The 16,690-nt window shown below is 38.5% G+C and overlaps 1 protein-coding gene across 3 annotated transcripts in view; it reads left to right on the top strand.

Annotated features, from left to right (window-relative positions):
- The first annotated feature begins 2,737 nt into the window (after positions 1 to 2,737).
- Positions 2,738 to 16,690, top strand: part of RNF38 (ring finger protein 38) — a 36,547-nt gene continuing 22,594 nt past the window's right edge. Inside the window, exons 1-4 of one of the 3 annotated variants that reach the window (XM_035888498.1) lie at positions 2,738 to 2,784; positions 6,118 to 6,311; positions 11,172 to 11,385; positions 13,761 to 13,928. In XM_035888498.1, the coding sequence (XP_035744391.1) occupies positions 6,205 to 6,311; positions 11,172 to 11,385; positions 13,761 to 13,928 (489 nt within the window). In that variant the 5' untranslated portion in view covers positions 2,738 to 2,784; positions 6,118 to 6,204. Of the gene's footprint in view, positions 2,785 to 6,117; positions 6,312 to 11,171; positions 11,386 to 13,760; positions 13,929 to 16,690 lie in introns of those variants that run through there. The other 2 variants (XM_035888497.1, XM_035888496.1) reach the window with 2 other exon arrangements.

Raw genomic sequence — 16,690 nt, 5'->3', positions numbered from 1 at the left:
TAAGTTTCTTTTCCTTGCTGTTCAAAGGGGAGATTTGCTTCTTTTGTTGCTTTAGCACCTGATGTTTATATTCACAGTCTCCAGTATGCAGGGGTTCAAGAGCTCTGTGACCATGGTGAAAAATCATGAGATGTGTTAGCATAGCGATGACTTGTCAATGCACTGGAATAGCAAGTAGTATAAATAACTAGTCTTGTTACTAATTTTTAACTACAAGTACCCTTCTCCAAAGTACTTTCTTAGGCTAAAGATAGATGAAGATCAAACTGTATTTCTTACGCAGTTAACACATACATGGAACAAACATGGGAATGAAATACTATTTTTGGAGCGGACAGAGGAATCAAAATGCATTTTGAAAGTGTATTTTAGGGGACTGGTAAGTTTGGTATTAACCAGGCTGATGGCTTAGCTCTAGAAGTGACATACTAGGCAGTGTTTCTGTGAAAGTGTTTTAATAAAGATTTGCTTGCAGATCTAGATAGCTGGCTTTTGTAAATGATTGGTAGACTGCTGGCAAGGACTGGGGAAAACAGACCTAAGAATAATCTATCTCTCTAAAGGAATCTACTTTGTCTTTGGTGCCTGGCAGCACATAGAGAAAGATGGTGTAATTAATGCTTCAGTTTTTGTGGCCTATGTTGTCCTTCATTTGCAATCAGTTTAAGCCTAACTTTTTCATACATTAAAGGAGGATGAAATGCAATTGTATGTAGGTAAGAACAGTATTCTAGTAAGTACCTCAGTCACACGCAGAAGCCAACAGATAAAATACTATTTCCTTGTTCGTATTAAATAAGTATTTGTTACATTTAATCATTAATGTAAAAATTGAAAAGTAGAGAATGTTTTGACATAGTTTTCAGCTTCTCTTGTGGGCTTCGATTCTGAATGCAGGAAAACTGTAGACTTCTAAAGCAAAGCTCTGTTTGCTTAGAAAATTACAGTTCTTATTGAACGGTGCCAAGGTATAATACTAGTGTGCTGGCATCGATTTTTCAAGGATCCTTTTTCATGAGGTGGTGTGTGTCTATCTTGGATTGTTTTTATAGATCCATTCCTTTGCGTCTTCCAAATACATGCTTTTTTTATAAAGCTCACTTCCTCAGAAAATTTCCACCGTTATTATTCACAAATTTTTAATGTAGAAACATCTGTGGGCATCATTGTATACTTACTCTTCTGAGGGCTAATAAAGGTAATTGTTAAAAACAGTCCATGTCACTCAATATGTACCTATGTAGGCTGTGATATGCTTCAATGCCTGAGCTAATAAAAGCTGAAAGTTTGATGTAATCAGTTACTATAGTAGATGTGGCTGTGTGTAGGTAATAATTGTTACAGTTTATTGCATTAGTTACAGGATATTAATGAGCTAACAGTCCATGAAAATGTTCTGTGTGAACTGCTTCTGAGTGATATTTTAGGTAAGATTTTGAGAAGAACAGAGTATTACATGTTTACTGAAATGCAGATGTGGGATATTCATTGCATTGACTTTACATGTTGATTTTATCATTGCTTTTTAAGAAGAGGTAAAAAACCAATCAGCATGTTTTGGTTTTTGGTAGCTTAAAAAGATGCTTGAAAATTCTAGGCAAATACAGAAAATCCTCTTAGTTTGTGAGATAAGTTTTATGCAGAATTAATTTATGGAGAATTAATGTACAATAATTCTGTAGAAACACACTGCTGTCATTCTTGCAGCAGAAATAAAACATGTTTGGAACAAGACTCCAGTGTTCTTTGCAGCTTGATTTGTGCTTCCACTTCTCTGATATGCAGACTACAGTAAGGTCTCTAATACCCATCCTGGATTAGTTTATGATTGCATGTACCTTTTTGTCATTGGTCAGCGACCATGTGTTTATTACAGTATGTAACAGTTGAGTCTTGTGTATATTTTCCTCAGTGGAAATAGCACTTCTCTTTTCCCCCTTTACCAGAGACTAACTTTTTGTCATAAAAGAATAGAATTTTCTTTTAGACATTGGGTGATTTCCATTGGAGCTAGTTGATGGGTTCATAAAGTTTTGCAAGGGACAGGCTGGTGAAGAGATGACATCTATTTCTTCATTTTTGAGAGTAATGACAGATTAGGTGAATGTTTAGGCATTGGGAAAAAAACGCACATTACCGAGGATATGCTGTGATGCAGAGACACCTGATGACAAAGAATCTAAACTACACTGCACAGTGCACTTCCAAGAGCAACAAGGTAGTTAAATACAACTCTGCACTGAATTGGCTTGTAAACTCTATCCTGTAATGCCACACCTAATTTAAACTGCTTCTACTGCTTTCTGGGGGTGAGATGGGAGGCAACAATAACACTGCCAAGACCATCTGGACCTCAATGACTCCATCCGGTCACATAAGTGACTTCATCTTGTTTCTGAGGTCATGGGGCACAGCTCTTTGACAACTTACTAGACCTGAGCTATATAATGTACTTTAAAGGAGATTAGTCCTGGCCTGTGAATAAGACACTGCTTTTAGGCACAAGTGGGCTGTTCAGCCAAAATACTTACTGTTATTGTAGTTATGATCAGAGTATTAGAAATGTTGGAATGTAAATCAGATCACTGTTACTGGAGTGCATATATCCTCTGAAGGTAGCATATGCAAAATGCTCGGTTTACTAGCACATTAGGTGCCTCTAGTTAAATTTGAAAATGGTTATAAACTTCGTGTTTACCAGTTCACATCATGGAATAAATCATTGCTTTTTCAGTATGCATTCATGAAGAGGAAACACGCAGCTGCAGATTTCCAGTCAGCCTGGTAGGTTTATATAGAGTATACCCACCAGGTTGTACTTACTGTGTAAAATCTTCTAAGGAAAAGGCTATGCTTGAAAATATGCTTCAAGTATTAGATTTTTCTCAATACTTTCTTCAAGTATTAGACTTTCAAAATAAAGGTCTTCATGGGCTGTAGGATTGATGTAGTTTATTCCCTAAATTTGAGACTGAGCATATGGAGTAGTTTCCTGTATTTTGCAGAGCCATTAAGTGAGAATATGCAGAGGGTTGGAGAGTGATTTTCAGATATTGGCAGCAATTGTTATGGTAATAATTCCTTTCTGTGATGCTTGATCATCTGTGTGTGTGTGTGTGTGTGTGTGCTACCTTTATAATTTGACTGGAAAAGAATGGGAAAGAAACACCTCAAAGGGTGTTGTTTTGGTCAAAATACCTAGTCTTTCCCAAATGAAATGGAACAGCATTTAGATAAAACATGCACAAAATTATTACAATAAACATACACAGAAGTATAACAAAAAATTGTATTTTTTTTTAATAATATGTTTCCTTTAAAGGACGTTTTACAGATGGGCATAGTCTTTAATCACCTTTGTTACTATTACACTGTGAAAGTTTATAGGGTACACAGATGAAAATGGGGCAAAACTGTACTGGGGATGTCTGTGAAATGCCAGCTTTTAGGGATGAAATTTTAGGTTTTAGTGTCCTGCCACAAGTTCCTTCTTTAACTAGTAGCAATCTGATGCCTTTGTCCTGGTATTGTTGCCTTTAAATATGAAGCAATCTATATTTGTGTTCATCATATTCTTTTTGTTGAAATAATATTTAAAATCAGGTAGTGCTTCTACATTTTTAGTTCAGAGCTAGATAAAATGTTCTTGATACCTGCCAAATGTTCTATTCTTGTTTCATGTTGGACAGGAGAAAAATACATGGCATAATGGTTGTAAAAAGCAGCAGTAGTCCCAGAGAATGTTTTGAATATTAGCAAGATGCAACTAGCGTGGTTTAGGGATTTGCAGAGCTACCATCATTGCTGAAAGTATCAAATTCCACAAACAAACTATTGACCTTAATGACCAATAATAATGTAGATTGCAAAATTATACTGGCAGTATCTAGTTATTCCGCATGCTTGTTTAAAATGACGTGAAAACAAATCTTAAATTATACAGGCTATGTGTCTGTCATTAGGTCCCTGTACTTTCCCACATGCTGGTATTGCCTTGCTACAATCATCACATGACAATTGGTTTCTTAATAAAAACTAAGATAAACACCAAATCTTCTTTCAGTTTACGCTTGTGTTGGGGTTTTTTTATGGCATCAGTTTGCAAATAAGTTTGACTTAGCTTCAGCTTACTACTTTTTCAGTACAGGAAAAAGACATAATTACATTTTAAGTCTATACTTATATGTAGTTCCAAAAATGAATTTATCTTTATTTTATTTCTAATGGGAAACAATTCTGAGTGAAAATACAGTTGCTTAATGCAGAGGGCAATTAGCACTTATTATGGAGTTTGAAATAGCTATGTGAGTTAGTAATTTGGAGTGATGATGAAGGCTAACAGCAGTTTGCATCTCCATTGTCTTTGAAGTAGTGCACTCCACGTACAAAAGGAAAAGTCAAAGAACTGTTTTTCCAAAGTAGACTGCTTTCTACAGGGTAGGGTATATTAATGTTAATGCCTGGGAAAGCTGCCAGATTCAAATCAGGGCAGTAACAGCAGGAGATCCCAGCTAAAGGCATGTATAGAATGTGGCAGGATAGCATGGTTATTTTGTTATTTCAGCAATTTGTTTTCTGCCAGCTCCACTAAACCTAGTGTTTCCTTCCTTCATTTGACTTTTTGCACTCTCAAGACCCCAGTATACCTTACTTACCTGCATTTTTATTACCTGTGTTTCTCTTAGAATAGACTTCAATCATCACAATTCAAAAATTTCTCCCATCCTGAAACTCCCAAGTTGGGCCACAAATCATACTTCTTTCTGACTCACTCTACCACAACAATAAAACATTAAAACCAGCTCTGAACGGCAGAAAAATGTGGCATAGTTTCCTTACAATTTGTCCTTTGGCAAGGTTCTTTGAAATCTAAAATACGTATTTTTCACAGAAGCTTTGCTTCTCAGGTATCTCTTCCATTTTTTGGTGTTGAGCTCCTGAGGGCAGGCAGCCTTCTGGAAGTCTTGCCCTTTGCCTGGACATCTACTTTCATGGATTTTCAGGTTCATACCTGTCTTTCAGCTTTCTTTTTTTCTATAAAATTTAGCTGCAGTTTGTTAAGGAGTTCAAAAGAGATTGAGCAACAAGCAGATACATTCCTCATCAGCCGGTTTTCTGTAAGGAAACCATGCTAATAGTTCTGCATCTAACAGATTTAGAATTAAAAAATGCATGCCCCCATTACTTTATGCTTTTGTTGTGGTTTTTTATTTTTTTGGTTTGACCTTTTTCTGTTCCTTCATCATTACTAGCGATTGCTTGAGATAAGGTATAGTAGGGGAAAACTGCAGTTCGTGTTTGTGCAATCTGTGGGAACTTTTGAGAAGATTGACAGCTCTATTTAATGATTCAATATGTGGACACACGGTGAAGAGGAGGTAGTTACTTGTGTTCGGAACCAACTGGGAGGACATAACTTGGAGGTGAATGGCCTTCATATCACTAGCTCTGAAAACTCTAGGCACTTTGTAGTCCCTGCAGAATTTTAGTAAGTCCACAGGCTTAACCAGAGATTGATGATCAGGTTTTTTTCAGGTTATGTGTAGGTACTTTTCAGTGACCATAATTATACTAATAAGTAGAAGGATGAAGCACCTCTGTGCTGAGCTAGCAGAATTAAAATAGGCTGCAGTCTGAGTAACTGATAGGAAAGGGACACAGTGCAGAGTGCAGGCTCTGTATGACACCTGCTTACTGACAAGTATGGACTCCATTGTTGTAAAGACTGCTTATACATCTTTTCATGCTTCTGTAGCCTATAAATGCTAGGGCAGGAGGGGTGTAAAATAGGTTATGCCTTATTTTCTTCACATTATTATCCTCTGATAACAGTTTTAGTTTTGCAGGGATGTTAGAATTTTTAGCTTTTAATGCTTTAATTACTACTGAAGTTAAGTAGTAATGCTTTAGGGGTTAGGGAGACATCACAAATCTGTGTTACAAACATAATAAATAGGGAACTACTTGCAGCTGTTTAATTTCATGGTGTTTTAGTGCAGTCTTCAGTAAGTTCCTCCTAATGCTAGCTGTAAAGCAATACTGAATTAAGGACTGTAATTCACTCATCTGGAGGTGGGTTTTGTTTTTGTTTTGTTTTGTTTTTTTGCACCGGCATAGAGTGAAGACAGTCCTAGTCCCAAGCGACAACGCCTTTCCCATTCAGTCTTTGACTATCCAACAGCATCACCAGCCCCATCACCACCAATGCGACCATGGGAGATGACATCAAATAGGCAGCCTCCTTTGGCTCGACCCAGCCAACACCACTTCTCAGGGGAACGATGCAACACACCCGCACGGAACAGGAGGAGGTAAGCAAGCTGTGTAGATTGGGAAACAATTTCTTACTCTCCCTGATTTCAGCTCAGGGGAGGTGTATTTGAGGTAGCACTGACTAGTTAATACATGGTAAATGTGTTAATACTTCCTTTGAGATGTAAGTTATTATAGTTGTAACTGAAAGTTACTGAAAGTAAGTCAGGTTGGTGCATCACCCCATAATTCATATGAATAGCAACTTGGGGGAAAGGAGTGCTCATGAACATTTTTAATTATGAACCTGATTCTCTTCACTGCACTGGAGCAATAAGCATTTAGAAAAATGTGAGGAGAAATCTTTCTCATCAGAGTACTTTTAAAGATGCTAAGTTATTGATGTAGTACCATAATTTTCACTGCAGTCACAATTATTTTCGTACATAAAAGCAATCTAAATAAAGATGAGCGATACTGGCTGGAGAGAGCGAGGAGGTTAGCAGTGTCAGATGGTTGCTGAGGTGGGTGATTCATACGTGGCAGGAGGTAGATTTTCATGTTGGCTTTAGCTTGTGGCTCATAAACCTCTTAAAGCAGACATTTTGGAAGAAATTCCAATAGTTGTGGAAGAATAGAGATTTGGATAGCCAGGTGGAACTGGTACCTGGACGGATGATAGTAGAGGAAAGCATAAAACCACAGACTTCTTTACTGTTTTAGTTAAACTAATTAAAATTATCCAAAGCACAAGCTTTCATTGCCTCACATTCTGCCTCAAAAATGCTGAATCATCTAACGCAAGTTAAAACACACCATCCCTCTACATGGTTCTGAGAAATACTGTGGCTTGGTTTGTACTGAAATTGAAATGTCTGTACTTTTTCATGAATATAAAATACTAGACTTAAGAAACACATAACTGGTTTTCTTCTCGTTCCACAAATCAAATTTGTTAACTGTGATCAGGCAGGGATAATTTTGAGGCAAGAGACTTTAAAAAATGCTAGTTTCTTACCTTTGCTTCAAGTCCATCAGTCTGAAAGCTTTCGGCTGGTGGCATTCAAAACGCACAGCTCTCAAAACAGTTTGTCAAACTTAAGAAAGAGGTTGAATTGTGAACTTGCAGGGGTTATTGTGAAGACAGAAGATTAGGACTTTTGTACAGTTTGGTACAGGGATGCTGTATAGAGGCATTTGGTCCACAAAATGTTTTTTACCTTAAAATGATTTGAACCAAGATTCCTAGAGTTTGCTGCATTTGGCCATTTTTGATTGGTGTTCAGCCAGCCTACACAGATTTCTTTGCACTGTTCATTAAGATCTCTTGCAGAGTAAGTAGAGTGCTTAACAAGCTAAATGCCAGGTAGCTGAATGTAGATAGTTTGGATATACTGTGGGATGAAGAAGAATGGGATGTGTAGGAGATGAATGTGCATGGGTCAAATGACTGACATTCAGATGCCGTCAGGTGTTACTGAGGTAGTTGGATGCAGCATTGTGGGCACAAAGCTTTATTCTTTCTGGGGCCAGCTCACCTGGTCTTGGGTAATAACACCTGCTTTTGCTTTAATCGGAGACATTTGAATGTGTCGGTATTTTGTTTCCCTGAATTTGAGTCAGGGCATTTTTTTAGCTTGGGTGCACTGTTACGCTTGAGATGGCTCCAGGTCAATTCCAGAATAGTACTGCACCCAAACTCCTCTCCAAGAATGGGATCACTAGGGAGAGCAACATATACATGTGTCTTATTTTGCAGGAGTCTTTTTGAGTCTTAGAATGCTCTGGAGCCGTATCAGAACTAATAATCACTCTCGTGGATCAAAGCTTGATTCCTTAAGATCATTGTGAGTGCATCTGTTATGAATGCTTTAGAAGAGGGTATGCATGTGCTTTTGAAGCCAATTTCCTGTTTTCCCTGCTTTGTTTTCTCTCTTCCCATTGCAGAGTGGTCTCAGAGTTAATGAGGTTTTCAGATGAAGATAAGATGAAAGGTGCACTCCAGTTGCAAATGGTCATTCAGCTCAAGGGAACAGACTAGGGCAAGTGCAAACAAAAACTCTGAAGTGTGTGTAGTGTGGACATCACTCTGACCCAACATCATCAGCATTAACTCTCTTGTCCTGACAGTTCACTCCTGTTGGTCAGCACAGGCTGTGCTGGTTTTTTATTATTTGGATTTTTTCCATTATCTGGGTTACTATTTAGACCTTGTCACTTTGTATCAGGGATTTTGTACAATAGTGCCCTAATTCATTGTGGGTTTTTTTGGATTCATTGTAAGCAAATAAATACTGTGTTAAGAAACGTAGCCTTCTGGTATGAATTTGTAGAAAGTTGTTATTTCTGTCCCCCTACTTACAGTACAGATAAATTGTGAATGTAAAAGCATAATGCATGCCTATATGAAACAGAGAAGGCCATTCCAATTTGTATTTACCAGTCATTGTGAAATGCGGAGATCTGTACCGTTGCTGTGCCTCACCATTCATCTGTGCTTCCTTTCTTCCTTGTCTTGAATGTAATTCTGAACAGGATTTAAGAATATGTTACTGCAAAGAAATTGCCCTTGTTAGAAAATACTAAGATCTGCAAATACTAACTCTGCCGTTATGGATATCTTTTGATGGCTGTTCCTACCTGAGGATAGGAATTCCTGCAATTTTTTTTGACGCTTTATCCTGTTTCTTTGTTTTAACTGGGCATTTACCATATTTATACTGTGCATGTATAACCACAAGGGTTTTTTTCATGGATATTTTTTAAGACTTCAAACACAAGTTCATTACTGATGTTAAATAATAGTTTAGACCCATGTCTTGACAGTTCTTCTGAAGTAATTTCCAATAATTCAGGATGTAGGGCTACATATCTGGATGCTCTGAATTTTGCTGAATGAAACTAGTTTTTTTATAACTCTGCATAGGAAAAAATCCGGTTTTGCTTTTTACAGAGGATGATACTCCATTCATGTAAAAAGACACTCCAGAAGTTTTCTCAGCTTTTGCTGGCTGTGCTTTCTTATAATTCTGGGTTCATAAAAAGTAAAGCCAGACCTATTAACAAAGACAGGGGTAAGAGTAGTTTTATGAGAAGCTACCTTGCCTAAGTGCTGGTGGCAGTTAAAGTATTTCTGTACTTCTTCCAAAACATCGGAGCTGTCTTTTGTAACTTTCTTCTACTCCTTCAGCTTCTCCAAACAAAAATCCTTGCGTGGACATTTTATGTTAAAGTATTCAGAGCATTTCTGCTTCATGACAGGAAATAGCATCTTTAAAGCAACTTCAGTACTCCAAAAGATAGAACATCTTTTGCATCAATAGCTCTGTGTTTAGAAATCATATGTACCAGTTCTATCTAATGAGAATAACAGGTGTGTCATACTAGTAATACAGAGATGGAGAGTGGAACAAAAACTCTGGGAATGGAGACTGGAATTAAGGCAAATACATCAGCAAGATTCTAAATTTAGATTTTCAGAAGAAAATACAACTTGTGTACTCTGATGTGGTAATTTGTAAAGCTAAAGAAGGCTATGCTTTTTATTTTGTTATGTTTTAAGAATGTTGTGTCACCATCTGGTGTTTGGCCTTTTGTTTGACCTGTCATGAATTAGCATTTGTTTCAGTTCTGAGAAAGGCAATAATGGCATAGCATTCCTGTGAAGTAGGGCAGAAAAACAGTGTCGTGAGACATTGTATCATATGCTCACAGTAGCATCTGAATAGCTGGGAGTATGCTCCCCTTGCCGCAGCGTACCTCTGTTTGAGCACAGAAGCAGCACAGAATTTGGACTCAGCTTGAGGGATGTCTGGGATTTGCCAACAGGTTACAGGTTTATTTGGTTTTTTATCAAATATATCCGGTAATAGAAATGGGAATAATGAGATTGAAGAATCTTAAGTTCTGTTCCATGCACTGTCGGAGCGGACATGTTTGGATGGTCACAGACCCTTATTGTCACTTCTCTGCAGTTTGGTTCCTTCAGTCTGTTCCGTAAGTGGGAAACCATTTTGTCCCATGTAGCTTTAAGTTGCTGTTGCCCCTGTGACCTGTAATTTATGTGTTATAGAGATTGGAAGGCATGTATTGAAAGTACTGGGGGATGGTTTTGTGCTTTCAGTTCTTTCCCCTTCCAAATAAATGACAAGTGACTTGATCAAAACTTCTAATAGTGAGTTTATTACTTGTTACTTATTTTCTGAGTGTTCAAGCCGAGCCACTGGTCTGATTTACAGAAATCTCACCTCAAGACAGTAGCAGCTCTACTCAAAACTTAAACACACTTGAACATAAGAATACATAATCAAATCCTACGCCTATAGATAAGTTACTCAAAAGAAGTGGATGCTCTGGTCTAAATCAATCTACACAACAGTTCTCGACTCCGAAAAAAGAAAGATTACCGCAATCACAGTTTTGTGGGATCTTCTGGAGAGAATTCTGTGAGGCACTCAGTTATGTAGTGAACATGAGAACAGCAAAATTCACGTTTCTTCAGTGTGGCCTGGTTGGAGCAAGGACCCTGGGGAAATCTGTGATCATGTAATTAAGGATTTTTACGTAGAATAAATGCATGGAAATCTCTTGAAGTTTGTTATCTTGACTTCTGACCACTTGTCATGGCAATCCAAGTGCCATATTTTTTAACAGGTTAATATTTGCTTAAGAGTTGTTCTTCTGGTTTCCTTTACAGCATTAAGCTATCATCTATTGACACTTTTTTCAGCACAGAAGTGCTTATCCCTAAGGCTTTTAGCAGTTTGGTCAGTAAGAAGTTTTATTCCAATCTAATACTCATGTTCTGTTAAAATTTTCCAGTGTAAAAAATTCTTGATACTTGATTCTCATGTGGTTTTAGTTTTTAAGAAGGACTTGTGCCATTTATGTAATCTCTAATTTTTTTAATGTGTTTCCAGTCCTCCTGTTCGACGTCAGAGAACAAGGAGAGATCGCTTGTCTAGACATAATTCCATTAGCCAGGATGAAAACTATCACCATCTCTCCTATGGACAGCAGCAAGCAATAGAAGAGCCCCGAGCCTTTCACCCACCGAATGTATCTCCTCGTATGTTGCACCCAGCTGCTCACCCACCACAGCAGAATGCAGTGATGGTTGACATTCATGATCAGGTAAGAGTTTTAGCATACAAACAGAAGGGTGTTGAAGGTGTGGGGGGGTTGTTTTGGTTTTTCCCCCAAATCTTCAAGGTCTCTCTCCTCCCCAAATTAGTTGGCAACAAAGTCACATAACACTAAATTCTATTTGCCCTCTTACATATAATTTTTCCTGTTGAATATTACTGGTGTATAGAGCACTGCAGTAGATAGTGAAAAAAAAACCGAAAGTCCAGACTTTTAATAAAGAATGATATTTTAACAATTCGTCAATAGTTCTGTAGGCCTCTGGCTCAAACCTTTGAAATGCAGTTATTTTGCTTCTGAAGTTAATTTAATGTGATAAAGATGTGTTTTGATAATTAAGAATGTGTTCTTTTTTATGTGAAATACCTCTTTTTAGCTTAGGAGTCTTTAAATAGTTAAAATACAGTATTTAGAAGTAGAATTCATGATGCCTATAATTGGTTGCCTACATGACAGCAGAACTCAGACAGCAGGTAGTATTGTCACATAACCAAATTAGCCATCCAAGCTAGTCAACTCCTCCTTAAATGACATGAAAAAATGAGATATGTGCTCGATAAGTAATTCCTCTCTGCAACAGCAATTGGTATAGAATTCTGTAACTGAGGAACTGCAGAAGAAGTTGTCCTGTTGACGTAACCTTTGTTGTCATCATCGTTTGTTAAATCAGCAGGCTGCAGTACAGGTGCATTACTTGCTACAGAGTCATGAATTGGGAAATAGAACTGTTTATCCAGATGTCCACTTCTCAAAATGTGCATGCAAAGAATGCAACTCATAACATCCCTGCTTAAAAACTGGTTTGCATTCAGTGCAGCTGCATACCTCTGGTGTGTTGTATTATGTGTGCAGAGCAGTTCTCAGTAGGGAGTTATTTGCGCTTGGGACCAGGTGCAAGGGTGGAAGCTAATGCCATTCTAGCCATCTCACAACCTTACATTTTGATGAACAATTTTACTGCTGCATCATGTCAGAAATTCAAATCATGCTCTTGCTTTGTGTTGCAAGATTATGTCATGACAAGCCTGGATAAACAGTTGTTCCATCCCATTGCCTCTATCTTCCAAGCACCATCTATGATCAGATGTCAGTGTTTCCAGACTCACTGAGGTCTTCCATGGTGATGTTTTATACTTCAGGGACATAACCATGTTGAGAGGTCATTTTTTATTATTACTCTGAGCAGTAAATATTTAGGCATTGTACCAAACATTGCACTGTATGCCCAACTTTTGTACCTGAGCCAGAACCAAATCAAAGTCAGTGTCTCTCCTGAGAATAGTTTCTGTCATTAGTGATACACAGGTTGAAATTTTAAGTTCTGTTCTGTGATCTGTGTTCTGTTTTGGCCTCTGTGTCTGACTGTACATTACCAGTTCAGTAGGTCAACTGTCTTTACTCATTCTCACCTTCCTAATGAGCTGTTCTTGCTTGTTCCATTTTAAGGAAGCAGGTTCCATTTTAGCAGATCAAGAAGGAAGAAGGAGCTTCTTTGAAATAACTGTTTTTTATCAGTCCGTGCTCCCTGACACTTATGCCTTTTCAGTTTTATTAGAGCATCAGAGATTTCTTGTTTAGTTTAAAAAAAAAAACAAAACCAAAAAAACCACAACCAAACAAAAAAAAACCCAAACCAAAAAAACCAAGTGATTTGTAGATCCAGAATACCTTTGGATCTTAGTTTGATGGTTAAATTTTAGGGACTATCACTAGCTAGAAAATTGGGTTGTGTAGTCTGTTTCCTAATATAAATGGGGATACTTAGGGTCTGCTGCTTCATAGTCATGTTTACTTTTCAGCTTTCTGGTTAGCTATTCTGTTACATTTAGGTTAGGAAACTTGGCTTGAGTGTTGGTCTAAGAGTGAATCGAGAGGTTGGTCTCTCTGGAAGAGAGAAAATCTACACCGTTTTCTTGTTATTTAAAGATACAAGTCTCTGAAGAATTACTGAATCACTCCCTTCAGAGTTGAGAAGATTATTTAGATACTTTTATATTAGCTTTATGTGGGAGTTACTGCCACCTTACCTTGTAAGGGCTAACCTTAGTATGTGGGGATGGCAGGCTTAATAGAGTCTGAGACGCTTCTGAGTGACTCTAAAGTGCCTTGGAAGTTTTAATGTTTTAAGCTGAGACATCCCTCTTGGCCTTGCCCAGAAACTGCTGATCAGTAGGTGGTATTCCATTGAGAAAAATACTTTAATGAACAGGAATTACAAGCATATGCCTCCTTTTACACCTTCATTGTGAGTTTATTTTTTTCTGATATGTAGGTAGAAGCTTGTTATCTGACTTACTGTGCTGTACAACACTGTTAAGAGTTTACAGTAAGTCACTGATTTTTTTTTTTTCCTTTTGCTTCAGATCCATCAGGGCACAGTTCCTGTCTCATACACGGTGACAACGGTGGCTCCGCATGGGATACCACTTTGCACAGGCCAGCACATCCCAGCCTGCAGCACGCAGCAGGTCCCAGGGTGCTCAGTGGTTTTCAGTGGGCAACACCTTCCAGTTTGCAGTGTGCCTCCCCCAGTAAGTGGGTCTCTAATTACACCAGCTCCAATCTTAGACATGGGAATGGCATCCTGGAGCTGCAGTTTCTGTGTGGCTTTAATTGTGTTGGAAATAACCTTTTTTTTTTTTTTCCCTGGGGTAAATTTGCAGTGGCCTAGCAGTGTAGGCCTTAGAGCTGGTAAGCATGTGGTACTTACCTACTGTCTTTATATAGAGCATGACTGCTCATAGTACAGAGTCCTGATAGTTTTTAACTCAGACTGAATGCTGGTTTAGAAACTGATGACTTCTCAGCACAGCTTTTTTGCATACTTTCATTTAGTAAAAGGGAGGCTTCTAGGGCTTTTATTAGGCAGCTCACCTACGAAAAAATCTTACTTAGTAGAGACTTTGTTCAGGGAATGGTTATGATATAAAAAAGTCTGATATTGCAAAGTCAGTTTTCTTCTGAGAATTAATAAGATCCTGAAAGATCACTAAAAGCTGAAAAGGGCTCTTTGGTTTCAAAATGCTCTCATAAAATGAATCAAAATATGCTTTAATAATGATGTATGACTGTGCGTTTCTGGGATTAAAATAATGTGCCTTGACTGCCTAATTTGCAGCTCTGAATTTGAAAGAATTTGAACTTTTTCTCAGAAATGTTTAGGTATCAGCTCAGAGATACCACTTATCAGGTCATAGCATTCTGATGCTACCATTCTGTGGAAGTTTCATCATTAAATGCTAAAAGGTAGCAGAGCTGAAGAAGTATACCCCAAGAAGTTTCAGCTGTACAGATCAAGGTTGCAGAACCTGCTGGAAGAATCACAGCTACAGTCTACAGTAACCATTTATAGCGTTGGTATAAACATTGGTCTCTGCCAGCTGTGCATTTGCCAGCAGTATGTAACTTAACTTTTCCTGTTGTGCGTTCTGTGGCATAAGGGCATGAACAAGCTTATGACCCTAAAACAAAACCCTTGGTGTGACCACCTGTTTCTTTAAGGTGCTTGTTGAAGAGTGAGGGTAATTTGTATTCATCTTGTCCAGGTGCCATTTATCCCCATGAAAGACAAGGTCTGCTGCATACTGCCGGACAGTCTGGAAAATCTGTGGCAATATTTCCCATTACTTTTCAAATTGGTGAAAATCTGTTACATGGGTCAGTGTGTATCCCTGAGGCAGGATGAGACACAACTTTTTTCTTCTATTTAGTGGTGGTGTTAGTGGAGAAAAGCAATCTCAGACTGGTACCCAGAGATTAGAACAATATTTGTGTGGTGAATTCAGCAAGGCAACATTAACATGTCCTAAAAAACAACAGCAGAGAAGAAGCTAAAACTATATTGGGGCTTACGGAAATCCAAACAACAGATGCTAATAATCTTATCCGTCTGCTTTGAACAGTTCTGTGCAATTCATAAAATGTTTTAAAATTCAATAATGCAGCTGTCCTTTAAGTATATATAGGAGTAAAGGTCTAACGAGGTTGTTTGGACTGAATGTACAACAGTTAATCAAGTGTGTTGAGAGAATGGGTGCATAGAAGTGAATACAAAGGATTAAGGTTGAGTTTATGTAACATCAGCAGGCAGACTTTATGCTTTCTTCTATGTCACGGAACTGAAGAATAACATAAGATAGGAACGGGCTCAGGAGGTTGTCTGGTGGTCACCTGCTAAGAGCAGTACCAGTTTCCAAGGATGGAGATTTCACAACCCCTCTAAGCCTCCGTTCCAGTGTTTGACTGTCCTTGTGGTGAATTTCTTATGTGTATCTGATTGAATTTTCTTTGCTGCTACTTGGTCCCACTGGTCCTTGTCCTTTCACTTTGCCCCTCAAGGAAGAGTCAGATTCTGCCTGTCCACTCTCATGAAGTAGCTGAAGACAGTGGTAAGGTCTTTGCTTAGTTTTCTCTTTGGAAGGCAGAACAAATCCACTTGCAGTGTGCTCCAAGCTCTTGGTTATCGTGTTGTCTTTCAGCGTCTTTCTTTGGCACTGGGGAGGACAAAACTGCACGCAGGACTTGAGATACAGTTTCACAAGTTCCGCATAGAGGGGTGGAATCACTTCGCTGGACCCACTAGCTACATTCTTAATAATGCAGCCCAATGTGCAGTAGGCCTTTTTGACTGCGGGAGTACACTGTGGCTCTTCTGTACTTCTATTTGATATGTTCACCAGAACCCAACTTTTTTTTTTCTGCAAATCTGTTCACCAACCTGTCAGTCTCAAAATGTCCTGCTCCATGGAGTTGTTCTCTCCCAGTGCCAAACTTCACCTTTACCTTTGAACTTCACATGGTTCCTGTCAGTCAATTTCTTCAGTCTGCAAAAGTGCATCTGAAAGGTAGCCCTGCCCTTCAGCATGTCAGCTTGCTTGCTAGCTTCATCTGTGAAATTCCCAGTATCTGTTTGTTACTCTCACTGCAGATGTAACTATAAAATAAACAAATGTCCTTTATGAAATCATAGAATCATCTAGCTTGGAAAAGAACTTTAAGATCATCAAGTCCAACCATTAACCTAACACTGCCATCCCACCACTAAACCATGTCCCTAAGCACCTCATCTATCCTTCTTTTAAATACCTCCAGGGATGTGGGCTCGACCGCCTCCCTGGGCAGCCCATTCCAGAGCCTGACAACCCTTTCGGTGAAGAAGTTTTTCCTAATGTTTAACCTAAACCTGCCCTGGTGCAATTTCAGACCATTTCCCCTTGTCCTATCGTCCATTACCAGGGAGAAGAAGCCGACCCCCACCTCCCTACAGCCTCCTTTCAGGCAGTTGTAGAGGGCA

Source organism: Egretta garzetta, unplaced genomic scaffold (assembly GCF_000687185.1).
Source record: "Egretta garzetta isolate BGI_Z169 unplaced genomic scaffold, ASM68718v1 scaffold271, whole genome shotgun sequence".
Taxonomy (NCBI): domain Eukaryota; kingdom Metazoa; phylum Chordata; class Aves; order Pelecaniformes; family Ardeidae; genus Egretta; species Egretta garzetta.
The sequence above is the reverse complement of the archived record's forward strand: the minus strand, read 5'-3'. Positions and strand labels throughout refer to the sequence as shown.